The sequence below is a fragment of the Lontra canadensis genome, unplaced genomic scaffold (assembly GCF_010015895.1).
Source record: "Lontra canadensis isolate GAN:19392208 unplaced genomic scaffold, GSC_riverotter_1.0 scaffold7, whole genome shotgun sequence".
NCBI lineage: Eukaryota > Metazoa > Chordata > Mammalia > Carnivora > Mustelidae > Lontra > Lontra canadensis.
In genome coordinates this window covers 25680931-25708922 of record NW_022631001.1, presented here as the reverse complement: position 1 = coordinate 25708922, position 27992 = coordinate 25680931, and the positions used below count along the sequence as shown (strand labels likewise).

The window sequence follows — 27992 nt, the reverse complement described above, 5'->3', positions numbered from 1 at the left end:
GGATTAAGGGCTGCGAAGGTCGGTGGTCATGCCCCGGGGTGGTGAGAAGCAGGTACAGCGACGAACCAGCTGAGGCTGTGGGATCGTTTATTGGGGCTGTGTCCAGCCAGGCCACAGCGCCAGCCTGGGCCAGAGCCCAGCGTCCCTAAGAGGCGCGGGGGTGGGGAGGGGAGAAAGCACGGGAGGATCCGCCACCCCGGCCCCACTCCATCTTGTCTTGGTCCCTGCGGTGGTGCTGCGCTCAGGTAAGCGAGGTGTCGTCATCGCTGCCCTCGCCGCCTGCGCCCCCCAAGCGCTCCTCCCGGCTCTCTGTCACAGCGCTCTCATCGATGTTCTCCAGCGAGTCCGCGTGCTGCACGGAGAGCTCCGACAGCGCCAGGCTCGGCAACGGGCTCTGCTCTGGGTGTAGCCACGGCTTGAAGTGCGGCTGATGCTTCTGCTTCCACTCCGGGTACTTGATGCATGCCTTGTACATCTTCTTCATGGCCTGTGGGGCCACCGCACAGCCGAATCAGGGGTGGACGCGGAGCGGGACTGCGTATCCGCCAAGTCCCGGCCTACGCCCTCCAGCGGCTCAGTCCCCGGCTCCCGGTATCTGGACTCTGGCCCATTTCATGACTCCGCCCCTCAACCCTGACTCTGCCCCCTGACTCCCAGTCCCCATCCTTGACCCACCCCCTCCTCCGAACCCTTTCCCCCAGCTTCGGTACCCCAAAGTCCCAAGGCCACTCACCTTGGGAGCCAGGAACTGAGAAGATTTATTCACTACCCACTTGGGTAAGGAGCCTACGAGAGCAGGGAAGGGTAATAAGGAGAGAAGGAAAGCAGCCGCCTAAGGGACCCAGCCCCCGCCAAACGTATATACCACCCCACTCCTTCCAGCCTGGGGCTTCCACAGAGGGTACTCTCTTCTCCCTGGGAGTGGGGGGAGGCTGTGAGTCAAGTCCTGTAAGACTGCATCATCCTCACTTTCTCTTTCCACCTCAGCCCAAGGTCTCTAGGATCAATTCTGTTGTATCCCCCCAAACCCACCCCATTCACCCCTCCCATCCCTCTGCTGAGCCCCAGAGGACTGCATGGAAGAAAACCACAGGATCCTAGGTGACCACAGGCTACAACTAGATTGAAATCATGAACCCCCAAGCTCCCACCCACCACCTCCCCTCCACTGACATCCCTTCTCATACCCAGCCTGTGAACAGCCTTGATGCTCAGCCCCTCATCTACCTGTCCTTCCTGGTCCCCTGCCCCAGGAAGTCTAGCTGCTACACAGGCCCCTTGGCTGAGCACCCCACCTTGGCCCGACCTGGAATCCACAACCCAGTTGTCTACCCTTTCTCATTCCCAAGTGTCTACTCTACCTGACACCCATCACGGTCAGTAAGAAGCAAGAGGGCCCTGGGCCTGGTTCACTGGACCCTCGGTGGGGCTTGGGCACACCCAGGCAAAGATGTTCAGGGCTTACCCATCCTCTAGCCAGTCACCCATTCACTCACTCACTCCACATCCACTCCGTGACACCTACTCTGGGCCAGTCCCCGGGGGCCCAAAGAACAGCTCACTGTCTGGGGCCCAACAGTGTGCCAAGGGCTCTGCTGGAGGGGAATGGGCCCACCAAGCAGGGAGCCAGCGGTGACCTGGGTATCAGAGACAAAGGAGGTGACATCTGAAGCAGCCCTACAGGCATGAGTGAGGGAGGAGAGGTGTGAGGCTGAGGGAAACCGTTGCCTACACAGGGAGGTGGGACCATGTAAGGTATGAGGGGGGACTGTGAAAGCTGGGGAGGGGGCTTAGAATTTACTCTGAGGGCAATGGAAAGCCAGAGAAGAATTCTAATCAGAAGAGAGTCATGTAGAAATATGTGTTTTGGAGAAATTCCTCAGTAGCTGTAAGGACAGACAAGGTGGCCGAGTACGGAGGGAAAGGACAGATTCAGGAGCTATTTAGGAGGTAGAATCAATAAGAATGGGTGGCCAGATTTGGGAGCCGAGCAGAGGGCACTCCAGTCAACCCCCAGATTCTTGGCATGGGTGACTGGGGGTTGGAGGCTTAGGAGAAGGCATAACCTAAAGGAGAGAGAGTTCAGCATGGTACACAGTGAATCTCAGGTCCTGGAAGACATCTGGAGGGATGAATCCAGGAAGCCAATGGCTGCAGGGATCTGGATACTAGCAGAGACACATGTCAGCTGGCCACAGAGCCTGGGGAACAGCTGAGCCCTACCGAGGGAAAGAGTACTCCGTGGACATGGAAAACTCAGGCCGCTGGGATGGGCAGAGGTAGGAGCCAGCAAGACAGACAGGGTGAGAGCAACTAGTGAGCGGGAAACAAGTCAGAGCCAGGGCGTGGGGGTCCAGGAAAAGAGCTCCAGTCCTCGTCGCGGAGCAGCACCTTCTACCTTGGCCTTTGTTTTTCAAACCATTATCAAGTCTCAAACCTTGGTTCATATGATATTCTGGATGGAGAGGCCCCCAAATACAAAATAGCTCCAGACAGAGGCCCTTTTTGATCCCTAGATCAGGTCACATCCCCTGTGGTATAGGAAAGGATCCCCTGATGGGCTGCTGGGGCCAAGCCCTCACCTTTGGGGTCCACCTGGGCCAGGTAGGTGATGACGCAGCTCTTGGGCCCCGTGCTCTGGATGAGGTAGCCCGTCTGGATGGACACAGCTCGGACCAAATCTTTCCGAGGCGGGTATTTCTGGGGATGGAAGGCAAAGGGAGGTGAGACTCAGGGTTGGGGCAAAAGAAGTGTCTTTGTGAGTATACACACACACACACACACACACACACACACACACATACACACACAGATAGCTAGTTCAAAACCCCTGGCATACACTCCAGGCCAGGCCTGATGCAGGGGTGAGGAGAAAGGGAGGACTCAGACTAGGTCACCCCTGCCTCTTTTAAGCTCCCCCCGCTCTCCCCAGGAACGCCCCCAGTCTGTGGTCAGGGGTCATGAGCACATAAGTGGGCAAGCACACACACTCCTCTTTGCCCAGGCCAGAGCAAGGTGGCCTAGCCTCAGAGAGGCTCAGAGAGCCCTGCCTCTCACCCCTTGCACCCCCTTTCCCAGCCAGCCCATCTCACTTGCCCACAGGGATGGCCTACATCACCCTCTTCTCAACTGTCTGAGAGCTGAGCAGGGAGACCAGAGCCAATATTCTCACTATGTAGGAAGGAAACTGAGGGTTGGCGGCCTCTTCCTGGGCCAGGCCTGCTGGCCCGGCCATACCCGGCCCCTTCCCCTGTGCCCCCAGAAGGGAAGGCAGGTAGACTCACGGGGTGTTTGACTGAGTAGTTCATAATGATGTAGTCAGTGCCCATGGGGAGCCAGGAGCGGAGGGTGATGACATCACGGTTCTTCAGGGGCTTTGGACACCTCCCTGTGGAGTGCAAGGGACAGTTCAGCCAGGCCACCGGCCTGCCTACCTGCAAGGGAGGGCACAGCTGAGGCCAGGCACAGAGATGCCTTGTCAACTGCCAGTTCCCCCTGATCCAAACGGCTACCCCAACCCCTGCTAGACCACAGTCCCAGAGCTAAGACTAGGAGAGAGAAAGGGCAGAACCCTCTCCTCTCCCCTCTGGTCTCGGGGACCACCTCACTGCCTCCCGTGGCTCTTCCCTTGCTGGCCTGGCTGTTTGTGTGATCGTGAGTATATGGGAGAACGATGTTACCGTAAGTGTGTGTGTCTGACGATGTATGACTGGGAACATGCGGCATGTGGCCATGGGCTGCAACGTGACTGTGTACACGTGTGGAATGTGTATCCATGAACATGTGTGTGTGGCTGCGTATGCCAGGGAGGGTGACCCTCCATCTCAGCACACGGGTGTCGGAGCCGCCTGGCCACAGGAGTGAGCGCAGGGTGGGCAGGATGGAGAAGGAGGCTGGGCTGGAGGCCTGGATGGGGGTGGAGAGCTGGGATCGTGCTTATGGCTGCTCACAAGAGTAATAGCCCACGTCAGCATTGACTGTCAGGCGGGCGATGTCGAAGGTCTCAATGACGTTGCTGTCCCACTTCTTTCGATACTCAATGTCGTGGAGCACGTCATAGAGCGTCTCGGCTGGCACGTCTCGGCATTCCATCCGGCACTGCGGACACACACAGGGGGTGTCAGGGCCACACAAGGTTCCACGCCCTGGCCAGGAGACCCAAGGGGGGACAGGCAAGAAGGGGAGAAGACGGACAGAGAAGAACAGCAGCTCTGAGGCCAGCATGGGCTGACCTCTTGCTGTGAGCCCTGTCCAGCCCTCCCAGCAGCCGCCTGTGCCAGGAGACAGACAGCCCCTGGATCCAGAGACCATCTCCCGTCTCAGCCCCCAGCAAACCTCCCCTTACGTCCCAGTCTCCTTCTCCAGGAAGACTTCTTGAATGACCAGGCCAGACCTTCTGGACTCCCAGACACTAAATCTCTCTGTGCGGTCCCAGACCCCTGAACATCATGGCTGAGGCTCACAGCTGACTCAGCGCAGAATGTGGAATAGGTACATGTTAAATGAATTGAAAGCATAAATAAATGCCTAAATGGATGGTTTCTTTCATCCGTGATACTCACTACCATATCATTTGTATGTTAATCCAACAAACATCTCTGGATTTTTAAAAAAGATTTATTTCTTTGATAGAAAGAACACAAGTAGGCAGAGAGGCAGACAGAGAGGGAGAAGCAGACTCCCTGCTGAGCAGAGAGCCCGATGCAGGACTCAATCCTAGGACCCTGGGATCATGACCAGAGCCAAAGGCAAACACTTAAAGGCTGAGCCACCCAGGCACCTCATGGATTTTTTTTCTTAAGATTGTATTTATTTATTTGAGGGAGAGTGAATGAGTGAGTGTGGGGTGGAGGGGAGGAGAAGAGGGAGAGGGACAAGCAGACTTTGCATGGAGCACAGAGCCAGACATGGGGTGCTGCGCAATCCCAGGACCCTGAGATCCCAACCTGAGCCAAAACCAAGAGTCAGATGCTTAACTTACTGAGCCACCCAGGTACCCCAAACATCTTTGGAATTCTTACAGTTTTTAGCCTTGTTCTCAAAGAGCTTTCCGTCTAGGGGAGAAAAGAACCAAGGGTACTTTTTTTTATTTAACCCTCAAAACAACTCTATCAGACAAGAAATCCAAGGAGGAACTTGAGGCTGAGAAAGGTTAAGTAACTTGCCTGAGGTTGCCCAGCTGGTAAGCAGCAGAGCTGGGATTTAACCTAGATCATATGTCTGTAAAAACAGAACTATGTTAAGTTTGCACTCAGCAAGATGAAACTTAGTTCATGTCCTTGTTCCATGATTTTTCTTCACCTCAAAGCCCCAAACCCCAGGATCAAGTTCCCCTCAGCAACTGGATGAGTTTTCTTGTATAGTTTAAAAAGTTCTCCCAGAACTGGGCATTCAGATGGTGCCAAGGGAGCCGCACATCTTACTAAAAAGGGAGATCTATGCAAACATATGAGGGTGATTCATACTGCCTTTCCTCTAACCTTGTGTTAGGCCTTGGCACACTAATAGTGAGGAAAGGCCACAGGAAGGGCACATCACCACCTACCGGGTATTCTAGGCATCAGTGAACTCATCAAGCCTGGGATATACTTCACTTTACAGAAAATACGGAGGACAGAGAACCAGCTAAATTTCACAAGAACACAACTGAAGGCAGACGGGGAGGCACTGTCCAAGGCCACTGATCCAGTCGCTTCTACAGGTCAACGTCATAATGAAAGGTCTGGGCTAGACTGACAGGACCCAAGAACCAGATAGAAGGTGTGGTCCTGGATTGCATGCTGACCTGGACGAAACAGCTCTAAGGGCTATATTTGAGATGACTGGAGAAATGTGGCTATCTTCTGAGTATTAGGCGCACTGAAAATTTACCGAAACAAAGTGGTAGAATGCTGCCTAAGGAAAAGCAGGTTACAAAATGGAATGCGCAGTATAAGCTCATTGTGGAGGAAATCTATGCACAGAAAACCCTCAGGAAGAATAATCACTGAAGTGTTAACAGCAGCAATCTTGAGTTGACAAGAATATGATGGTTTTCTTTTCGCTGTATTTGTTTTCTAAAATGTATAGTACTGCTCCTACAATATGACAAGATTTAAGTAGAAAGGTCACCCAGAGGTACTGAGGGGTGTACTCACCAGATGCCAGGTACTACTCTCCCCCAGGACTCCTGCTTCTCCTCTCCACCCCCTTCTTCTTCCAGCCACCAGCAGAGGAGAGAGTCTCCCTTTTCCCCCTCCAGACACTATCCTAAGTGCTTTACACACATTACCACATTTTGTTCTCACAGAACGGCTCTGAGGTATTAGCCCCATTTTAGAATTAGGACAGCCCTCGAAGTTCCCTTTCCAACCTGGATCTGGCAGAATGGCTCCTGCGAAGAAGTGTGGTGAGAAGAGGAAGGGCCATTCTGCCATGAACGATGCAGTGACCAGAGAATATGCCACTGACATTCACGAATGCATCTGTGGAGTGGGTTGCAAGAGGCGTGCCCCTCAGGCACACAGAGAGATCCGGAAATTTGCCATGAAGGAGATGGGGACTCCGGATGTGCGCAGTGACACCAGGCTCAGCAAAGCTGTCTGGGCCAAGGGAATAAGGAATGTTCCATACTGTACTCGTGCGCAGTTGTCCAGAAAACATAACAAGGGTAAAGTTTCATCAAACAAGCATCATAGGCTGGTTACTCAGGTGCCTTTCAAAAGTCTAGGACGGTTCATGTTGATGAGGACTAACTGCTGACTCTCAAAGAAAGGTCTAAAACGCAAAAGGGAGGAAGGGAGGGAGGGAGGGAGGGCGGGAGGAGGGAAGGAAGGAAGAAAAACCAAAAAGAAAAAAAGAAAAGCTCAAGGACAGACTCCAGCTTGCAAAGATTCACTGTGTGACCCTGAACAAGTCACCTTCCCTCTCTGCTTTTCTGCTGGGTGAAAGGGTATGGCTCCAGATCCAATCAGTTAACTAACAGGCCCCAATTCCAGCCCTGTGCAGAGCACGGAAGAATCAGAGTTGACTCAGGCCTGTGCTCCAGAGGCTTTCAGTTGAGGGAGGAGACTAACTTGACAATGGAAAGGTAGTCCAAACCACCTGATGAGGGCACAAAGGAGGTGGTCAGCTCTGCAAGGTGAATGGAGGCATCGGGCTGCACAGAGAAGCTGTCTGGAAGGCAGGTGTCTGCTGAGGGCCCTGGAAGAGAGAGCAGCCAGGGAACAGGCACAGAGGCAGACGAGAGTGATGTGTGTAGGCAAGCCAAGTGTCTGCTCCAGTCCCTTTGGTGTGTTGTAGCCTAATGGTCAAAAGGTCCTGGTTCCAGGTCTTAGAGAAATGTGTGATTCTGGGGCTGGGTCAGCAAGTAAGGACAGCAAGTAAGGACACACTCACAGAGTGATAGGGACCTTGCCCTGCAGACACAGGATCCAGCATGAAGGGCTCCCACTTGTTCAGGGAGCAACTTGTCAGGGTTTGCCCAAGGCTTTGCCAGTTTTAGCAATGAAAATCCCACATTCTGGGAAACCCCTCAGTCCCAGACAAACTAGGACAGTTGGCCACCTACCACAGGCTAAAGCTGGGACAACCCATGTGTTAAAATAGTGACAAGAGATTGTATTCCACAGAACAAAACAGGAAACCAAAGGAAATATAGGTATGAATAAATAAAATTAATGTCTATGGGGCGCCTGGGTGGCTCAGTGGGTTAAGCCTCTGCCTTCGGCTCAGGTCGTGATCTCAGGGTCCTGGGATAGAGCCCCGCATCGGGCTCTCTGCTCAGCGGGGAGCCTGCTTCCCTCTCTCTGCCTGCCTCTCTACTTGTGATCTCTCTCTGTCAAATAAATAAATAAAATCTTTTAAAAAAAGTAAAAAAAAAATGTCTGATGAGGAATAGGGTATTTACATAGCTTCAAAGTAACTTCCCATCAAATACTTATAAATTACAAAGGGAAAAATGAGTAACTTCACTGTAGAGAAGCAGGGCAGACACCTTCTGAACCAAGCGATCCCAGTGAACTTATTAGTAAGGAGACAAGTTGGCACTGGCTGTCGCCTGACAGGACGTGATGAAGAGAATACAGGCAAAACTTAACGTGACGTTTCTGCCAAACGTGCATAAACACAATCGAATCATTAGGAAAATCAGACAAACCCCAAATAAAGGACTTTTACAAAAGTCCCCCCTGCTGAGCGTCAGGGTCTGGACAGGCAAGGAAGGACTAGAGAACTCTACCAGACTGAAGGAGACTTCAGATGGACTGACTGATGGACGCAGGAGTGAACGCTGTGGTGGCAGTGAGGGAACAAAGCGAGGGGAGGACTGGGACGGAGAGAAAGGTGGTGGAGAAGATGGCAGAGGTCAGACCAGCAATGACAGCTGTGGGATGACCTCTACCCAGTAGTCCCCTGGAGGTCTGGATGCTGCAGTGGCCTGTCAATGCACACGCACGCTATACCCCACCTTATGAGTGGGCATCACTCCCACACTGCCAGGTAGGAGCCCAACACCCAGGAGCCGCAGCAGCCAGAATCACAGGGCAGCAAAGGCAGTCGAGCAGGGATCCAGAACCGGCTCTTCCTGTCCTCTCAGCTCTCAAGGAGCACTCGAGGGCGGCCTCTGGGGAAATAGGACTTGTCTAACCAAAGCCAGCTTGCAAAGCTGACTTGGCTCTGCAGGTCCTCAGAGGTGTTCTCTGGGCCCTGAGTGTGTGTGGAGGGGCCATGACAACAGGATTCTGCTCTTAGCTTAGAACCCTACCTAGGACTGCCTCCTCCCCCTGGCCAGGCTCAGCGTTCCCAGGGCTTGGGTACACACTGAGAGGGGACCCACACTGCCCAGACGCTGCCCATTTTCCCTAGGGCCTGGGGCTCCTGTGGTTTCCTGAGACAGCAAGCGGTAGTCCTGTAGTCCAGGTGTGCACAGCTCCGAGGCAGACCCTGCAGGTAAGTATAAACTCTGCATTTCATCTTTTAAATAAAGAGGGAGGGATAAACAAACAAATAAATAAAAAGGGAGGGATGCCTGAGTGGCTCAGTCAGTTAAGTGCCCGAATCTTGATCTCAGCTCAGGTCTTGATTTCAGGGTTATGAGTTCAAGCCTCTCGTTGGCTTCCATGATGGGCACAGAGCCTACTTAAAATACATACATATATACATACATAAACAGGGAAACGTCAAAGGTTTCCCAGGCTGGTGTCAGGCTCCTGGGCAGGCCAGCAGCGGTGCCCTGGCAGGGCAGGAAGCCTGGCGGGAGCGGGGGCACTGTGGGTAAAGAAGCAGGCAGGCTGTCTGGCTGGTCCTGAGAACGGAGTGGAGAGTGACCATCGGTGTTCTCACCCTGCCTGGCTCCAGGCTGTGCTCTTTCCACAGCCTCCTGGAGGCAACGCAGCTGTGCCAAGAGGGGTAAATTACACCCAGCATTGCTCCTGCCCACGGTGGCAGCCACCACATGTGTGAGCTATAATTCTAAAAGGCTTCAGGAGGGATGGTGCGGGTAGGGATTAGTCACTGGAGGGCACCCCGGGGGGCAGGCCTGTAACCGGGACCCACAGCCATTGAACCCTGGGCAAGTCAGTCACTTGGGCTGGCCCTCTGGGAGCTCCCCCAGCAAACCAGAACCGAAGGGGGCTGCTTTGGCTACTCAGTGAGGGTGCCACTAGCTGCAGAACCCTCCGAGCTTGGGTACAGCAGGGAAGCTGACTTGTAGCTGAAAAAACTGAGGCCCAGAGGGAGCGGGTAACACCAGGAAACTACAGAGGGTGTCCCCCCTTCCCTTCTTGCTAGCCCCAGGAGGCAGAAAACAGAGTGCTCAGAAGCCAGGACTACCACACCCATAGAGCCACGTTCAGCAGGGACTGGCCAAGTGAGGAAGGTCCTCAGGGAAGACTCTAGCAGGTTATGAGTCTGGCACTCCCATCTTCTAATTCCAGTTCCTCCTCTGGGCACAAACTTCCAAGTCTTAGTTTCTTCACATGAAAAATGAGGGTAATAATAGTACCTATCTCATGGGGCTGTTGGGATCAAATGAAATGAGATAATGGGGTGATATGCCTGGTACACAGTAAATACACAAACACAGCGGCTGCTCTGGCTTTAGCAGGCTTCCGTGAGCAGCGGTTTACCCTTCCACAGACCAGGACCAGGTCCCGTTGGCACATGCTGCCTCGTATTTTGTGCCCTGCGTGCTCCTCTTGCCTCTCCCTGGCCCTGCCCGTCTGTCCATTCATCCATTCACCATTCTCTGGAGTCCGCTGTGTGCCAGGCCTGCAAGTGGGCAGTAGGGCCTCCAGAGTGAACCAGGAGCCCCAACAAGCGGGTGGCACAAGGGACAAGGACACAAAATCCCATTAGAGGATGAGTTGGGGTCGGGGGAGAGGAGCACAGTGACTGTGGGAGTAGAGGGCAATGAAGCTAAAAGGGAAAGGAGTGGAAATGCCTCTAGGGGGGAGAGGGCGTTTCAGCAGAAGGATTGCTGGGCACCAAGCTGTGTCTCATTCTGCCCCTCCCTCTCTCCCACCCCTTGCCCTGTGCTTCTCTGGAGGCCTTCCCAGGGCTCAGCTTCCTAGAGAAGGTAGAATCTCCATGGGAGGGAGGGAAGTGGTAGGGAGAGGGGCTGCAGTTTCTCCCAAGACCCAGGGAGATAGCTGACCCCAGACAGGGAAAAAGAAGTCAGGTCACCTCCATGGGGCTGCCATAGGGCCTTGAGGGCCAAAGGTCAGGGCCATAACATGCAAACTGGAGGGGAGGTGGACCCAAGTTTGGCCCTTATCCTCAGACCTCACACAGCAGGTCTCCGGTATCCTTGCCTGTGGGATATGTGGGGCACACGTATTATCCCAAAGTCCTAGCTAGGGACCCAGGGGATGAGCTCTTCTCCACCACTCTTCAGTGACCACTGGGGAACGTGCGGCCCAGAGAAGGTCAGGGGTCTGTGTGGGCTCTTACCATCCCACAAGCCATGTTGACAGCTCACCACGCTGCATTTTGGTAGACGGTGTTGTAAGAGGAATAACTATTATGCAAATCATCCGTTCCCAACAGAACCTTATTCAAATCAAAGGGAAGTGTTCCTGCCTGCGGGTGGGTCACTCAGTATCAAATCACTCATAGCCCTGAACCATAGCCACAACCTCAATAACCATTATCATGTATTAAGGGCTCAAAATCACTACCTAATTCATCATCACAAAGGAGACAACAGCTCCTGGCCCATGGACCCCACAGGAACTGACATTTAGGTCAAAGTGCCTCTGCCAGTTGTGAAGGTCACCAAGCTGTGACCTCTACACTAACACTGTCTCTGAGCCTCCCAGCCCCACAGTGGGTATCATCATCCCCATCTTACAGATGCAAAAACTGAGGCCTAGAGAGTTATAAGGATTGACCTCAAGGCTAACAGTGGTGAAGCAGGGAAACAGCACCTGCTTGTGCCTGACCCCAAAGTGTCAAGACTTTCTGCTACCTTCCTCAGGGGGCAGGACCAGCCCAGCCCAAACACCACGCAGGAGCTGGAGACATAGCTAACTGATGGTTATTATGCAGAACTCACTGGATTCAGATGGCTTGCTGCCCAGGAAGGCAAGGCCCATATATTCTTCCTTGGAACAAAGTTCTTCACCGCATCCTTGGACCTCACTGGGCTCAAACACAGACCTTTCCAAAACTTAGCCCCGGAGCTCTGCACCTGGAAGACCCCTGAGGAGGTTCCGGCCATCGCGCTGCCCAGCCAGACCCAGCCAGGCCCCACGGCTCACAGCTGACTCAGCAGATCCTTTCTGGCCTTGGCTTGGGCAAAGGACTTCAGCGCTGAGTCCCGGTTATCTTCATCTGTCAAACAGAGATAATCCTCCCCTCAGAGAGGAGCTGCGAGGATTAAATGAGTCTTGTACATAAAGCCCAGGCAGCAGGTGCCCTTCCTCCAGCCCCAAGCCCCAGCAGCTTCCCCGACTTCTCAGGCCCTGACAACAGGAGCACCTTCTTGTTAATCTCCAAAGGGCAGGACATGCAGGGCCAGGGAACAAAGTTTAAAAACACAAAAATGCCCCAGATCCCTCCACAGGGTGGATGAACAGAGAGTGGGGTGGGTGGGCCTCTTCCACCAGGGAAGGGCCCTACACAAATGCACCAGCTCCCCATTCACGTCCAGGCAGCACAGACTCCATGTCAGCCCAGGTGCTGAGAGATGCAGACTGGCCTGGGGCACAAGGCCTATGAGAGGCTCCCCTTCAGCAGCCCCTCGACCCTCTCTGCTCTGGGTCCCCTCCCAGGGCCCCCACTGTCTGTCCCAAAGGCCCCAAGAGGCCCGCATCGAGCTGAGCTGATAGAGAACCTGCCCTTGCCTCTAGATTTCTGAGGCTCCCAGAATGGAGACTTCTAAGCCCTTCCTCTAAGGCCCCCCACCAAATCTCAAGAAGAGCTCAAGGGCACTGACACAGGGGCTCAGAGAAAGTGGGCAGTGGGGTGTGGGAAGAGAGAGGTCTGATCAGTCCTGCTTTCCCAGGGCTTTCCTTCCCTGGCTCCTTCCCTATTTTGTTTCTGAACTTCAGCCTGGCTGCAGCCCTCCCGGTCCTTAAATCCTTCAGGTTGGCCTGGGGCCCTCCTTCCTGTCTCCTCTACCCCCCAGGCCTCCCTCCATCAACACACACTGCAGTGCACTGACTTGCCCCGGCGCTATGGCCCCTTGTTCATCTTGGCCTCCCCTGTATCTGGCATGGTTTAGTCAAGAACTGTTTCTGAATGGAAGGGATGGACAGATGAGACAACAAAGAGGTTGTGCCCGTGTAGGCTTCCTCTGACTTTCAGAGTGCAGCTCTGAGCCATGGCCAGTGGTCCTTAGTGCTTCTGTGGAATCAGAAGGAAGAGTTGTCGTGAAAACCTCCTGGACTCTGGTAGAATTCTCTATGGCACTTGTGGCTGATGACTCCTTCTGCCATTACCCTTGCATGAAATGCAGTGTGTGGGGGTGGGGGTGGGGGGGTCAGAGACAGGCTTCAGGGAAGATTCCTGGACTTGCTGAAAGATCTTTCATAGTTCCGATAAAATAAATTTAAATTATACCGAGGTCCCAATTTACATTTAGGAAAATAACAAAAATATAGAAAATACCCATGGCTTGTGAGGATATGGTAAGACTGTTATATAGTTAGTGACAGCAAAAATTGACTCCACTATTCTGAAAACCAATCTGGCAAATATTTTTAAAATCATAAAAATGTCTTTCAGGGGCACCTGGGTCACTCAGTCGGTTAAGTATCTTGCCTTTGGCTCAGGTTGTGATCCCGGGGAGCTTGCTTCTCCCTCTCCCTCTGCCTGCCGTGCCCCCTGCTTGTGCTCTCTCCCTCTCAATCTCTCTGTCAAATAAATAAATGAAATCTTTAAGAAAAGAAAAGGAAAAAAAAGAAAAATGTCTTTCAACTCAGTTCCTGGAATCCCAGGACCAGAAATTTATACTCAGGAAAAAACATACCAAAAAGCTGTTACAATATTCATGCCTATATTACTGCATTTATAATTAGCAAAATATATGGAGAGCGACCTGGAACAGCACCCACAGCTGGGCCGGGTTGGGTTAAGACACATCACCGATGACGATTGCCCAGCTACTGAGAACTGGGGGCTCCCCAGGGCAAGGTTGGCTCTGAACCCTGGGAACCTAGACTAGGACAGGCAGGGAGCAGCTGAGGGAAAGGTTCGGGAATTAATAATTCTGGAGCAATATTAGAAACTTTTACTGATGTAATGTTAAATGAACGAAAGAAGATACAAATCTGTATCTGTGTCAAGGGCTAAACCATGTATAAATTGTCTACATCATCGAATGAGAGTTGGGACAGAACAAAGAAATGTTTTGCACAGGAATTGAGGCTTTGGGTGATTTTTCATTTTCGGATTCTTGGTACAACACAGTTTATACAAGGCATGGAAACTATACTGTTTCCCCCTGCGTTGAGAGTGTTGTCCAGAACCCAGAGGTCCTCATTCCCTGGACCTGGAAGTCTGGGGGGAGCTGAGCTGGGGCCTGAGGCTGCCCAGGCTGAAGCTGAGTCAGCCTGGAAATGCTCCCTATCACCTGCTCATGCTGGGAGTGGAAGGGGGGGGGGTGGTCTGTGTCCTCGGGCTGCACCAGGCAATGAGGGCCATGGGCTGCGGGGCAGGCCAAGAGGGAAGCCAGTCCGCAGCTATAAGGCCGAGCACTCAGTGGAGTCCTACAGGATAAAGGGAAGAGCAGAAGGCGCTCAGATGAAAACGAGGGGGAAGAGCTCCGGGCAGAGGTGCCAGTGTGAGTCTGGGCCTGGCAAAGACCTGGACTGGCTGGAGGAAGGGGAGGAGGGGAGGGCTCAAGCAGTTCCAACAGGTAACCTGAGCGAACAAGGAAGGAGGCGGGAGAAAACAGAGCCGTCCCTTGAGAACCTCAGACTGTTCATTCATTCATCCGTTCAGCAAATGTTAACAACGCGCCAGGCTCTGTGCTAAGAGCTTTACAAATTAACTTAATTCCATCCTCTCAGTTACCTGGGAGGAGGGAGATTATGCCCATTGGTAAATGGTGGCCCAAAACAGTGAAGTGAAGGAACCCACCCAGACCCCAGTATGAGCCCCAGTTGCCTCCTGAGTCTGCTCCAGCTGACCGCACGGGGCCCCGTGCTGCTCTCCGTCCAGGGCTGAGAGGCTTACACTGGCTCTGCCTCCTTCCTCCAGCGCCCCTGCCCTGTCCCAGTCTCCAGCAGCCTCCATGGACGCCAGCACACCCCTCAGGCTGCAGACCAGCAGGCCCCAGCTCTGTAGCAGCGAGCAGCATCAGGTGCGAACATCACACAAGTGGACCTCCTGGCCTGGAGCTCCTGCCGCTGTGCTCCAGCCCCGGGGGAGGTAGGAGAGGTGGACAAAGGTGGAGTTGAGGGCAGGAGAGCTGGGAGAGGCGGACAGTGGGTGGGCCTGGAGGAGAGGGAAACAGAAGGGGTGGCTCGAGAGACAAGACAAGGGCCAGGGCTAACACACAGACACAAAGACAAAGTCATGTTGGAGAAGCACCTTCTAGGGCTTCAGGGACTGCCAGAGGCCTGATGCTCCAAAGCACTCTCTCTAGTAAGCTCCAGACTTCATCTTCCATGGCCTCCTGGGCATCACACCCGAGCACACACTCACCCCGTCCAGTGCTGCCATATTATCTACCCCAATGCCCACTGCCCTCCCCTCTCCTCTGGCACCTGGAACCTGGGCACGGTTCTGGACTCGTTCCTCACTCCAATTGGAGTTACACTCAGCCACCACCTTCCAACACCTCCTGCTCACCAATCCGAGGCAGGCATCCCCATCCTCCCTTGAACCACTGCAGCTGCATCCTTGTCTCTGGTTTCCTGGTTCCCAGGCCAGTGCTTTCCCTGCCCTAGGGAACTTTCTAAAAGCCAGAGGGTGGCATAGGCTTGAAAGTCTAAAAGAGGGTGGCATAGGCTTGAAAGTCCCTGCTGTCTCTCTCTCTGCCTTCGGGCCCGGATCCCAACTCCAAAATGTCCTCCTCCTCTCTGGCTCTGCCTCCGCTCCTTCTCACTCTGTCTGTACTCCTGCCTCTGGGAGCCCTTGGCACTGAGGGATTCGTGGAGAACTGCTCAGCTTGCAGCCTGGCTCCTGCCCAGACAGCCCCCGCCACCACCATGCTGTCTGCCTTGGGGTCCCCACCAGAGTTCTCTTGAAGGGCTGTCCCCATCACCATCGGTCTCCCCGCTAGGCCTCAGAGGTAGGGCCTGGGTCTGACCCATCTTCAGGTCTCCAGCACCCACACACTGGCTGAGGTGGGGCAGAGTGGGTGGGAGGCATGAGAAGAGGTTTGTTGACTGAATAAATAACAGGGACAGAAAAAAAAACATGGACGGAAAGGGACAAGTAGAGACATCAAAGAAGAGGTGGTAACCCTCAGACATGGGGACAGAAAACACACCCTAAGAGGAGACTCTGAGAGCCAGAGGTAGGCCCAGGGGCCAGGCCAGGAGGCTGGATGGAGGCAGGGAGGGCAGAGCTGTGGTGGAGCCAACCCTGAGCCCCAGGCTGGAGCCGCCAGGAGACAGCTGAGGAGACATAATTGGATCAGAGACAACTCTGCTGCAGTGAGGGGGCGTGACTCACACACACAGTAACACCAGACACAGAAACACACAGTCCCACACTCAGAGGCACATACACACAACCTCAGACACCAGCACGGGTACGTGCATGTGCGCGTGTACACACACACACACACACACACACACACAATACAATTTACTGACCCTCGTCAGAGTTGGCACGGGGGCACCTGGGAGGATGCTCATATTACACACACAGTTGCCCGCAATTCAGCTCCCCACACAGAAGATGCACACGGAGAAGGCCAGACAAGCCCTATCACATCACCCTGTCTTCATGACACACAACCACCATCTGGCATCTTATTTAATTATCGGTTTGCTTCTGTTTTCTCTGGTCTCCGCCTCAGAATGTAAGCCCATAACAGCAGGGTCTGAGCTGTCTGATTTGCCACTAAATTCCTAGATATAACACAATACTTGGCATACAGTATATGCTCAATACAAATGTGTTGAATGAATGAATGTTGGAGACACACCTGGAAACTCCATCCACTCTGGTTGTCAGGCCTCTGCCTTAAGATATCACTTCTGGGACACCTGGGTGGCTCAGTCAGTTAAGCATCTGCCTTCGGCTCAGGTCATGATTATCAGGGTCCTGGGATAGAGCCCCATGTTGGACTCCCTGCTCAGCGGGGAGTCTGTTTCTCCCTCCCCACTGCTGCTCACCCTGCTTGGGCTCTCTCACACTCTTTCTGTCAGATAGATAAAATCTTAAAAAAAAAAAAAAAAAGACTTATCATTTCTTTGGTCCAGAATCAGGTCACAAGCAGTCTGGGGAACCAAAGATAGGGATGGGGTGCCCAGGAGATGGTAGAGGGGATCTCAAGAAACCAAGGACAGATGCAAGTTGTGGCATGAAACCCAAAGGACATGATTTCAATGGCCCAGGACCACAATACTCATCCCACTTCCCTTGTGCGTGTGTGTGTGTGTGTGTGTGTGCGCGCACGCATGCGTGTATATGTGCACACATGTGCTGCGGGGTGGGGAGGGGCAGTGAACATGTGCAGGCATTGCTCACCTGCCCCAGGACATGACTCTAGAGACGACAGAAGTAGCAAGTCTTCCAGGAGCCCAGGCTGAAAGGCAGAGGGGCAAAAAGGCAGAGTAGGCTAAAGCCCCAGAGAGGAGCTCCAGGTGCTCTGTGTCACCAGCCCCAGGCTCTCTCATGACAGGTGAGAGGAGCTTGGATCTGGCATGGGACCTACCACTAAGTCCTAGGCCTGCCACTTTCCTTCACTGTCTGTGTTTCTGAAGGTCCAGGGGCCCCAGAGCACTGAGGCCAGCCCCAGCATACCAGAGGGGATAAAGTGAGGCACCAAGAGGAATAGCCTGACACTTGGTCTGAACAGCTGTCCTTCTGCCTGTTGATGGAGCAGGCTCTTCCACCCAGTCAGGGGCAGAGGTAAAGGGTCGGGGCTAGAATGAGGTTTCTAGCCTGTCTATCATGGCAGCAACCTAGTTGCCCAGCCTGTGGCCGCTGGTCCCTCAGAAACAGGCTAGAGTGGCCCAACCGAAGGTCCCAGCTCACGGAAGACTGCCAGGCTTCTGGAGTCATGGCACCCATGGCCCTGGCTCCAGGTGGCCCCGCCAGGCGTGGAGACACAGGAGGAGAAAGAAAACCCATCTGTCTCCAGGACTCCCTCCTTTCTCTCATCTCCTGAAACTTTAAAGACTCTCGGCTAGAAACTGAGCTGGGGCTTGTTAAAGTTTAAAAGCCAGAGCCTGGGGAGCTGGGCATGGATGTACAGAGCCAGCCTGTGGGCTGAGGGCTCTTCTGGCCCCAGGGGGACACTGACTAGAGGCACCCACCTTCACCCCACTCACACTCACGAGGTTCTCGCCCCCAAGGCAGGCATCAGGGGGCTGTACAACCACACCCTCTCACAGCCTAGCCTGCACATTGCAAAGGGTCATGCTAAAACCGCCAGCTTCCATCCATCCTAGCTCCTCCGTCTCGCCAGATGCAGTCGCCAGCCCTGGAGGCATTCCCCACAGCCCCCGCTTTAGCATGGGCCCTGGCACCTCTGTCCAGACAAATACAGATTCCTCCTTCTCCTCTTACCTGCCTTCTTAAAAACCATCCCCTGGCATCCTGGCACCCAGGACCTGCAGGACCCACATCGTAGGGCCTTGGTCCAGCTCTCTACTCACCTCTAACCCCCTGCGTCCCCAGCTCTATCCTAAGCCCCCTGCCAGTCTCCTGATGCGCTGCTCTAGGTCCCACCTCTGGGCCTCCCCGCAGCTGCTCCCCTGTCCGGAATGCTCCCAGGGCTATCAAACATGTACATCTCATTCTCCACCCAATTCCAGATGTATCACCTGAGCATTCCAGAAGACTTCCCCAGGCCCCAAGGCTGGTTCAGAGCCCGCCTCCGGATCTCCACAGCTCCTGTGATGAGTGTCCATCCACGCACAAGGGAGCTCCTTGAGAACCAGGCATGGGCTGGAGTCCCCTCTCTGTCCCTTACCTCCCACACAGGGCCAGGCAGAGAGGCTATCAGTGAGTGTTCGCTGAAGGAGTGACTGGATGAGATGCCCTCAGAGAGGCCCCACTATCCATGTCTGTGGAATGAGGAAGTTAAAGCCGAGGTGGCGGCAGCAGCATGCTCAAGGCCGTGTGGCTGGGCCTCCAGACCATGTGCTCTCTCCCCTACAGCCTCAGCCTTGCCCAGGGACCTCTTCCAGAAAGACCTCCCTCAAGTTTCCAGCCCCCTCTGACCTTTCCCTTCCCTGAGCTCCCTCACCGGAAGGTCCTGACCCTGACTATCTGGAGGCATGCTCTCTGGGAGCCTGTTTGGTGAAGTAAACAGGCCTCAGCTCTGAGCCACTGCCCCCAGTTGCCCCCACACCAAGTCAGAGCTAGAGCCAGCCGGGACAGTCTTCAGGACCGAACCCTGGATCCAGGCACCCCATCTAGAGAGCTCTCTGATGGCACAGAGTGGCAAGGCCTTAGCTCACCTTCCTTACTCTGTGCCTAGCAGTACATACCCCTCTAGCATGGTCTAAGGCCCAAACAACCTCTACAAACCACCTGCCCAGCAGCTTCCTGTAGAGATGGGGAAACTGAGCCCCAGATGGGCAGAGTTCCAGCCTGAATCTGAACTCACTGAATCCAAGGCCCTAAAACCAGATTAGCTCACACTCTTGCCTCCACAGAGAACACTGACTTGGAAAAGTGAAGTGACCTCCAAGGTCCCACTGAGGACTGGGCTCTTGGTCAGCTGGGTCCCCTCCAGGGTGTCCTCCCAAAACAACACTGCACAAGGAGACCCAAGCAGGAGAGAAGGGTATGTTGGGACCCATGGGGTTCTAAACACAAAAGGGCCCAATGGTGTTTATAAGCAAGCCCAAGGGAACAGAGAGATCTCAGCTTCAGAGACCCAAGGGCCTGCATTTTGATCCTGCCTCAGCCAACTCTAGCTGTGAATTCCTCGCACAAGTGAATTCCTGCTCTGAGCCTCAGTTTCCACATCCATTCAATGGTGTTAATAAGACCCACACCACAAGACAGCTGTGAAGACTCAGTGGGAAGCCATAAGGAAAACATCTGTCCCTGCCCCCACATTCCCCTTGACCCTGGGGAGTCTGTTAAGAGTGGTAAAACTGTTAAGAGTGAGAAGGGCCATAAATAAATAAATAAATAAATAAATAAATAAATAAATAAATAAATAAAATTTAAAAAAATAAAAATAAAGACTGAGAAGGGCCCTTGGGGATCCGTCAAATAATCCCACATTTCACAGGGGAGCTACTGAGGCACTTAAGAGGGAACAGACTTGAAAGCTTAAAACCTGGGGTGGGAGTGGGGGTGCCTTGTGATATGGGAGCCGGGGGACAGAGAGGTCAAGAAGGGAGGGGCTGTGGAGCTCTCTCCAGAGCAGAAGGGGAGGAGCCGTAGGAAAGGAAGTCAGAGAAGACAGGTCCCCACTGCCCAGCTTCCTGTAGCAAGAGGAACCTCAGGTTCTCAGGCACACTTTCCCAGGAGACGTCCCACCCCTGCTGCAGCCAGCAAGCCCCACAAGGCCCCCCAATTACTGGGCCCACTCCTGCCTCTGTGGTCCGCCTGTGGACATCTGCCCCATGCAGTAGGCAGGGGTCACCTGCCATTGTCATTCCTCTCTTCACCTTCACCGGGTTCTGGAAACTTCTGAGGACAGGGCCAGGTCTCCTCCACATCTCACATGGCTGGCCAAGCACAAGGCTAGGCCGGCTGCAGCAGCAGAGAGCCTGAGCACAGGAGCAGCAAGGGCACGGCTTGGCAGGCCACATCACCGCCTGCTCTCTGTCCCCTCACTCCTCCTTTCTCCCCCACTGGCCCCAGAACATGTGTTCTTAGAGCCGGCACAGAAGGAGAAACAGCCCAGAGAAGGGCAGGGATCCACCTATGGTCATACACTGAGGACACCACCACCAGGACTGGACCCGAGCTGGCCCTGCTTAAATGACCGGCAGACCCCCGAGTTTTGTATTCCTCATACACTCAGACACCAGCCTGGGGATCAAAAGACCTAGGTCTGGGTTCCAGTCTGCCTTCTGCCTTAGACCCAGGATTCGTGTTCAGCATCTGCCTGTGGGACAAGGCCTGCCCTTTCAGGAGCTGGTGTCTGCCTCCTCGCCAGGGCCCAAGGCACAGTACAACCCTGAGGCCAGGCCAGGCTGGAGGCCAGGAGGGAGGGCAAAGGTGGAGGTGGCCTCCAACAGCCCCTTCCCTTTGTCTTGGCTCTGAATGCTGGTCCCAGAGCCACAGTGGCTCTCAGGGACCTCTGGATACAGGAACAGGGAGAAGATAAGTCTAGGGGAAGAGACATGAGAGATCAATCAGGTAGACAGATAGGCAGGACCCCGCCCCCCACCCTGGGATCACGAGAACAAGGCATGTCCAGGGTGCAGGCTGGCTTTCCCAGCTCAGGGGGAAGGCTCCCGACAGGCTGGGGCAGAATGGCCTAAGGGGCCGAAGCTCAACAAACAGCTGTGGGTGACTCCCAGCCCCCTGGAGTGACCCCATCAGCCCTGGGTCTCTGGCTTCAGACCTGCTTTGTGCCCTTGGCAGGCCACCGCCCCTTTCAGGGCCTCCAGCTTTCTCATTTATCAAACAGGAATGGGATTATGAAAACACCGCAGTACTTCAAAGAGTTATTGATGGGGTCAAATGCTGTAATGTTGACTAACAGAGTGAGCCAATCGGACAGGGCCAGGTGCTCTGGAGCCAGGCTGGCCTGGGTCCTACTTTTACCTCAGCTGCTCTGGGACCTAAAGCAAGTGACTCTTGGCCTCAGTTTCTTTGTAGGATGGAGACAAGCCTGCCCAGGACTGGCCAGAGGGTAAATTCAAAGGTGGGGAGAGACAGTCCCTGCTTGGCTCAGGGCACGGGCTCCTGTCAGAAATGGGATTCACTGCATGGAAACTGGGACTCCTGAAATCCTGAGGATGGGGAGCTCAGAGACCTCTGCCCATCTACCAGAGCTTCACTGGGCTATGCTGAGGGGATCAGGAGTGGGGACTGGCCCCGTGGGATACCCATAGCCAAGGCCCCAGCCTCCATCCTAGGCCCCAGCTCTGCTCACCTCCTGTCCCCAACTCTATCTCCACTGTGGGGAGCAGAACAGAGAGAGTTAGGCTAGGAGGATGGAAATCTGGGTTCCAAGCCTGGCTCTTCTAAGACTTGGCTGTGTGACCCTGGGCTGGCCCCTGTCCTCTTCAAAGGCCTCAGTGTTCTCACTTGTGCCCAAGTGAGGAGGGAGTATGAAACAGGGATGGCAAAGGGCCTTCTGGCCCCCTCCAAACTCTGATCAGTCTGAGAGGGAAGGAAGATCCATGCCCTGCCTGGGTACCACAACACCCAGTTTTTCCAAGTCCCCTTCTCTCCCAAAGAAGGCCACCTGACAAGACTGATCTGACCACAAGGGGTCTCTTGTGGGAGTCTGGCCCCAAGACCCACCAGCTCCAGTCCAGTAGTGGGCTGGGTTTATTCATTAACCAAACCAGATGGAGGAGGCAACTCAGCCCTATTGACACAGAGGGTGGGAGTATACTGGACTTAGTTCAGACCTTCTCCTTCTGGGGAGCCTTAAGCCTTCCCCAGGTCACAGTCTGGAAAAGAACCTTGTTCTCACAACAACCTTGCTCACCTTTCATTAAGTTTGTTCCTTCCTTCTTTCCATCCTTCTTTCAACCAACATCCCTGCTCTATCTAGGGACACAAAGAGAGATAGGATCTGTCCCTGTCCTCAGAGAGCACCAAGCTGGGACACATCAGCTGCCCTTTGCTCCCCTGCTCCTCAGCATCAGACACAGATCAGGTCTCCAGGAACCCCCTAGCCCAAGGGCCCTCAGGCCTGGGCAAAGTCCCAGATGGAGAGACACACACACACAGACACCCAGAGAGAAAGAGATAGTCAGATAGCTGGGATCCAAACGGAGAGTCACGGTGCGGGGGGGGGTGGGGTTGGGGTGGCGGGGAGGCAGAAGGGATGAGCTAGAAGGCCACATGGGACAGATGAACAGAGCTGTAAATGACGAAGATACAGTGAGGCAGAAAGGCATGGGGTCAGGGAGGGAAGGTCAGATATCTCCAACCCTGGAATGAAGTCAAGATGCCGCAGCTAAGTCTGAGAGTAGATCCTGGGCAGAAGTGCCCTCTGAGTCCCCTGCCCCTCCCTCCGCCCCAAGAGAAATGCACTTCTCCGCACTGAGGAGGAGGGCAGCAGAAAGCGGAGAGCAAGGGAAAGGCAAGGGAGGCGAAGGGCATAACCTACTGCAAGAGCCCATTGAAGGGAGACCTGCCCCCCTCGAAATGTGGCATAACAATAATGCCTGATAGGTTGGAGGCAGCCGCCGAGGCCTCTAGACTACAGTCTTCACCAGCCTCTGCCCCGTCTCATCCTTCAGGGGAGGTGGGCTCATGGGGTCGCAAACCTCAAGCCTGTCCTGCATGGAGGAAAGTCACAGGGCTGTGTGGAGTGGGGTTGTAGGCTTTGAGGGAGCCAATGTACCAGCATCTGCCTTGCACCTGCTGGCCTCCCTTGGCCCCCTCCTCCGAGAGCCTGGCCCTGTGTAAAGCACGGACATCCAAGCCCTGACCTCAGGATCTGCCAACTAGGATCTGGAGTCCCTGCAGAAGACTCTGGGTGCAGCAGGGGAAAGAAGAGGGAAGAGCAGGGCATCAGGCGGGAAGGAAATCAGGTCCCTGGCACCCAGAGCTGCAGAGAGTGGAGACAGAACCAGGAATTAGGGCGAGAAGAGCTCAGTCTCCCCACCTGGGATAACTCAAGTTGGGGAACTGTGAAGTCTTGCCAGGGCAGAGTGGTCCCAGAGGGAGACCACTCTCCTAGACGGGCCTGGCAGCAGCCCACCTCCCCCAAGCAGGCAAATGCATGAAGAAGACTGGGCTCTGGCTGAGTGAAGCCAGAATGAGTCACACCCCCTCTTCCGGCCTCAGTTGGCCTCTGTGTAATGAGCCCTTGCCCAGCAAACTGTGCCTCCTCCTGGTGGGAGACTCCTTCTGAGGCCAGGTGCACAACCAGGTGTCTGTGGCCCTGCGGGGGAGCAGAAGACTCCCTGTCTGAGGCGGCTGGGCGCCCTGGAGGCTGCACGTGGGGCAGGGCAAGCCTACCTTGATCTTGTGCAGGGTCCGATCCATCTCCACAGCCTGCACCCACACAGACACGCCGGCCTTGCTGTAGGTCAGATTCCAGCCCTCCTCGGCCTCACACTCCGACCGGAAGCTACGGAAGTCCTGGTCGTCGGGCACCTGGACGCTATCGCGGCCCAGGACTGGCCGAGGCCCTTGGGGCTCTGTTGAGGCAGCGGACTTCTCCATGGGGAGGCCCAGGGCCCTGGTCCTAGTCCAGCTCTCCTGGGTCCGCGGAGGCTCCGACAACGTCGACGCGGCTGCAGATGCTGACGCCACCTTCCTGGGACCTGCAGGACCGGTTTGAGGTCGGGAGTCAGTGCGCTGGGGGCGCGGGTGGGGCTGTCCGGGGTCCTGGGCGGATGGAGAGTTCCAGACCGGCAGGGACTGGCCCCCTAGTGAGCGCGGACCAACACGGGGCAGTCACGGGGCCACCCCCAGGAGCGACCCCGGACCTCCCTGGGGCCGGAGTGGGGGCTGCGTATCGGGTGCTGGGGGTTCCGCGAGACCTCTTCGGGGACCCAGGGGAGGCCAGGACCCGAGGTGACAGACGGTCCGGCGGGGGCTCCGCGCAGCGCCGGCCGGACCCACTCAACTAACTCGGCAGCGGCGCCGGCGCGGACTGCGCGCCGGGCGGGTGGTGGGGGCGGGGCAGGGCGCCCGCCCAGCCGGACGCTCACCTGTGCCCGCTGCTACGCCGGGGCCCGCCGGGGCCGGGGGTGCGAGCGCCTCCGCCGCCGCCGCCGCTGCCCGGGCGACCGGGGCCGCGCGGGGGCTCCGGGGGAGGAGCAGTGGGTCCCGCCGCCCGGCCCCGCCCCGCCCCGTGCCCCCCCCCCGCCCCGCGCGCCCCCTCCCTTCCTCCCTCCCTCCGGGCTTGGCTCGGGGGCTCCCGGGCTCCGCTCCCCGGGGCTTGGTATTTTCCAGGCTGCGGAGGTACAGCTGACGGAGCTCGGAGCCCCGCCCCGCCCCGCCCCGCAGGGTCCTAGCGCCCGCCCCCGCCCGCCCCGAGAGGGGACGTGGCCTGGAGGGAACTAGTCCACAACCCGGGGTTGAGCACGGCGCAGGAAGGGAGCAAGTCAGGATGGACTCTGGGAGGAGGGGTCCTGAGGTGTTGAAGAGCGATTCTGGAAGTTTATTGGGAGCCCATTCTCCATCCCCCTCCCATACGCACAGTTATACACCCCTGCAACAACCTACTTACACACAGGCACGCTGTCCCCAGACATCCCAGAGACACCCCCACACGACACTCCAGAGACCCAAACATGGGCGCACACCCCCGCCACAGTCAAAAGCAACTCGAGATGCCGAAGCTTACATCCCCCACCAAGGACAGGCACACCAAGCCTACACACTTCTAACCCAGTTCCCAGTGAGGTTCGCAAACCCAGGCGGAAGTTGATCGAACCCACTAGCCTCTAGGTTCCCAGACTGACCAGACTTGGGTAACATCTCTGAGTCTTACTCCAAAGTGAGAGCTTTAACCAAGGCCCCCTCCAGCCCAGGACTCCGGCCATTGTCCACCACCACCCGTCCTGAGCACCCAATCACCTGCCCGCACACCTCCCATGGACTAGACTAGGCTCTCAAGAGCATCCCCTGTTCCTCCCCAGGCAGAGCTGGCCAGAGCTCCAAAGCCAAGGAGGAGGGGGGTTACCTCCACCACTACTCCAGCCGTCCCTTCCAGCCTGGGAGGCTGCCATCTGCCCCCTGGGTCCTAGTGCCAGCCCTGCCTCCAGCCACTCTGTGTGAACTGAGGCCAATAGTTCAACTTCTCCCAGGCCAGGCCAGAATGAGCATGGCAGATGGCCCAAGGCTGAGCATTCAGTCACACTAGTGACTGGCCCTTGACCACCAACGGGCAGGGAGGGCCCGTGGGAGCTCACCTGGATGGGCAGCTTGCTTGCCCAGGGTCACAGAGCAAGTACATAGTCATCCTATAGAATACCCAGATCTCAGCCTCCTCCCACCCCAGAGTTTCTTTCCCTGCTCTGGCGCCTCCATCCTCTCTGGGCCTTAGTTTCCTGTCCGTAGAATGAAGGAATCAGAATGTGTAACCTCTTATCCTTACCATCCTAGAGTGCTGGGATGGAATAGCTTTTCCTAAAGGTGCTAGAGAAAGATGAGTTGTCACAGTGGGTTCACAGATAGAGGTGTTTCTTCCTACAGAGCTTAGGGCTCCAAGCCCTTTGTGAATCAGGCCTGATTTTACAAGCGCAGGAGGGTGAGCAGGAAGATGTGACGGCAGGTGACCTCAAGGTTTATTCTGCAAAGTAAATCCTGTAAAAGGAGTTGCAGGTCCCCGTGAGGCATGATCACCTTCGATCTCCAGTATGTGGGGGGCATAGATAATCACCCCACCTTTTCTAACCCAAATTCTTTAAATATGTGGGAGTGGGCAGCAGGGGGATAGCTCAAAGCTCAGGAAACCAAGCCTATGGTTCTCTGCTATGTACCTCCTCTCTACTCTATCTACCCCAACTCTAGACAGGTCACTGTCCTTCCCCTGGCCTTAGTGGTTTTATCTGACAGCCTCACAGTCAAGCGGCTGGGGGACTCAAAAAAGGAATCCACAGAGCCTACTTTGTGAGCTGTCGCCTCTGGGATCTAAGGAAAAGAGATGGGAACAGTGGCCTGGTGGGTCCTGCATTCTTAGGGCCCCAGCAACATCTTAGCAGACAGCAAGTACCAGAGCAGTAAACCTTTCATGCCCATCACCCAGTCTGGGGTAAAAGAGGTAAGGTGGAGTGACAGTAGTAAGGGGCAGACTGATGGAGAGCTGCCAATCTGAGAGAGACCATAAACTCGGGGAGGTACAGATGGCAGAAACCATCGATTAACCAAGAATGAATCTTCCTGGTCTTGGGTCAGAAGAAGTAAGTGGCCTGGTACCCCTGCTTCGATGGCCATGACTTGGGCTCAACCCTGGGTTCCGGGTTCAGGCCAAGCTAGCTAGCCAGTGGATGGGCAGAATCACTCCCCATTCTACTCATCATTCATTTGTCCTTGCAAGCTCCCATGTCCCCCCAAATTTAGGTATCTCTAGCTCAGGGGTTTATCACAGCCTCTGAAACATGACCGCCAAACACCCCTGAGCAAGAGAGAAGGACCCTGTCTGCTCAAGGACAGAAGAATGAGCCCAGGCAAGTTGGGACAAGGACCTTGGAGAGGAGTCTGGAGAGGAGTTCTAGAACTTGGCCACCCCTGCTTCCCATAGCCTGGCAGTGCAAAGGGCCTGTGGACCTGAGTTCAAATCCAAGCTACACCATTTCCTAACTGTGTGACCGAGGGCAGGTGACAAGTCCCCTCTAAGCCTGTTTCTTCTTCTAAAATAAAAATACCTACTCTCTGAGAATTATTGCAATGAAAAGAGTTGTACGTGTGGCAGTTTCACCCCCAAATAGTCAGAAATATAACTGGGAGGGGAGGTAGAGAGAATATACCGTCCAAAAATGATGTCTCCAACCAAAAGTGTTAAGATAACCTCTCATTACGATGGTGGTTAAGATTCTCATGAAAGATTAAACAGTAGAAATGTTGGCAAGGTATGCCCCCTGCTCAGCCCCTTGCAGTCCCCTACCCCAATCATAGGGCCCTTCCACCGGAGATAGATCCAGGTATTTCTTTGGGCCCCCAAGGCACGGCCCAGGTCTGGCTCCTGTCTGAGTCCCAAGCCCCAGAACAGGGCATCACAGAGTCGGAGTCAGAGTGGGTGTGGAAGGCAGGAGCTTATATGAGAAGGAGAAGGTGCTTAGCAAACTGAGAGACATTATGGGTATGTGAGGAGTCATTACCTAGGGCACTGGGCAAGTGCTGGGCCTTCCACATGCCCCTCACAGAGAGAGCAGAACCGGAGATCCTCAGACTAATGCTACCTGCACTGTACAGATGGGGAAACAAAGGCCCAGCTAGCACGGACAAAATAGAGGTAAGAACCTAGGTCTCCCAGCTCCTAACCCAAGGCTCCACCCCTGCTCCCCATTATATGCCACCCCTTTCACTTCCCTGGGGCTGGGGATGTGGGTACTGTCACCAGCCTCTCTCTGTCTTAAGATTTGGCCTCTGCCCAGAGCCCCCACCCTCCCCAGTGTCCTGGACAATGAAGGCCACCAAGTCTTGACTTGCTCCTGGGTGTTCCCTCCTACTCACCATCTAGTCAGACAGACGGATGGCTGCCCCGATCTCCCCTCTGGGAGATTAGGAGAAGGGCCCCCCCCTGGCCCATTCTCCCCCCACCCCCTCCTCAGTGGTAA

At 55.1% G+C, this 27992-nt stretch overlaps 1 protein-coding gene and 1 pseudogene across 2 annotated transcripts; one reads left to right on the top strand and one right to left on the bottom strand.

The window, feature by feature from the left end:
* Positions 1–70: 70 nt before the first annotated feature.
* STARD10 (StAR related lipid transfer domain containing 10) lies at positions 71–27992 on the bottom strand. Of its 2 annotated transcripts, none has more exons than XM_032853179.1 (7): positions 27889–27992; positions 23722–24029; positions 3951–4098; positions 3285–3388; positions 2583–2700; positions 734–786; positions 71–487 (listed from the first exon to the last, which is right to left on the bottom strand). In XM_032853179.1, exons 2-7 carry the CDS (start codon positions 23926–23928, stop codon positions 242–244), a joined length of 876 nt encoding a protein of 291 aa, XP_032709070.1. In that variant the 5' UTR covers positions 23929–24029; positions 27889–27992; the 3' UTR covers positions 71–241. The 2 variants fall into 2 exon arrangements, with proteins under 2 accessions (XP_032709070.1, XP_032709069.1); XM_032853178.1 differs by lacking the exon at positions 27889–27992 and adding an exon at positions 24420–24476.
* LOC116865093 lies at positions 6367–6734 on the top strand (annotated as a pseudogene).

Coding starts and splice junctions, on each gene's coding strand:
- STARD10 (XM_032853179.1), bottom strand. CDS start 23,928: ATGGAGAAGTCCGCTGCCTCAACAGAGCCCCAAGGGCCTCGGCCAGTC. Junction 4,099..23,721: donor GGACCCTGCACAAGATCAAG/GTAGGCTTGCCC, acceptor GTGTGTCCGCAG/TGCCGGATGGAATGCCGAGA. Junction 787..2,582: donor GGCCCAGGTGGACCCCAAAG/GTGAGGGCTTGG, acceptor CTGCTCTCGTAG/GCTCCTTACCCAAGTGGGTA.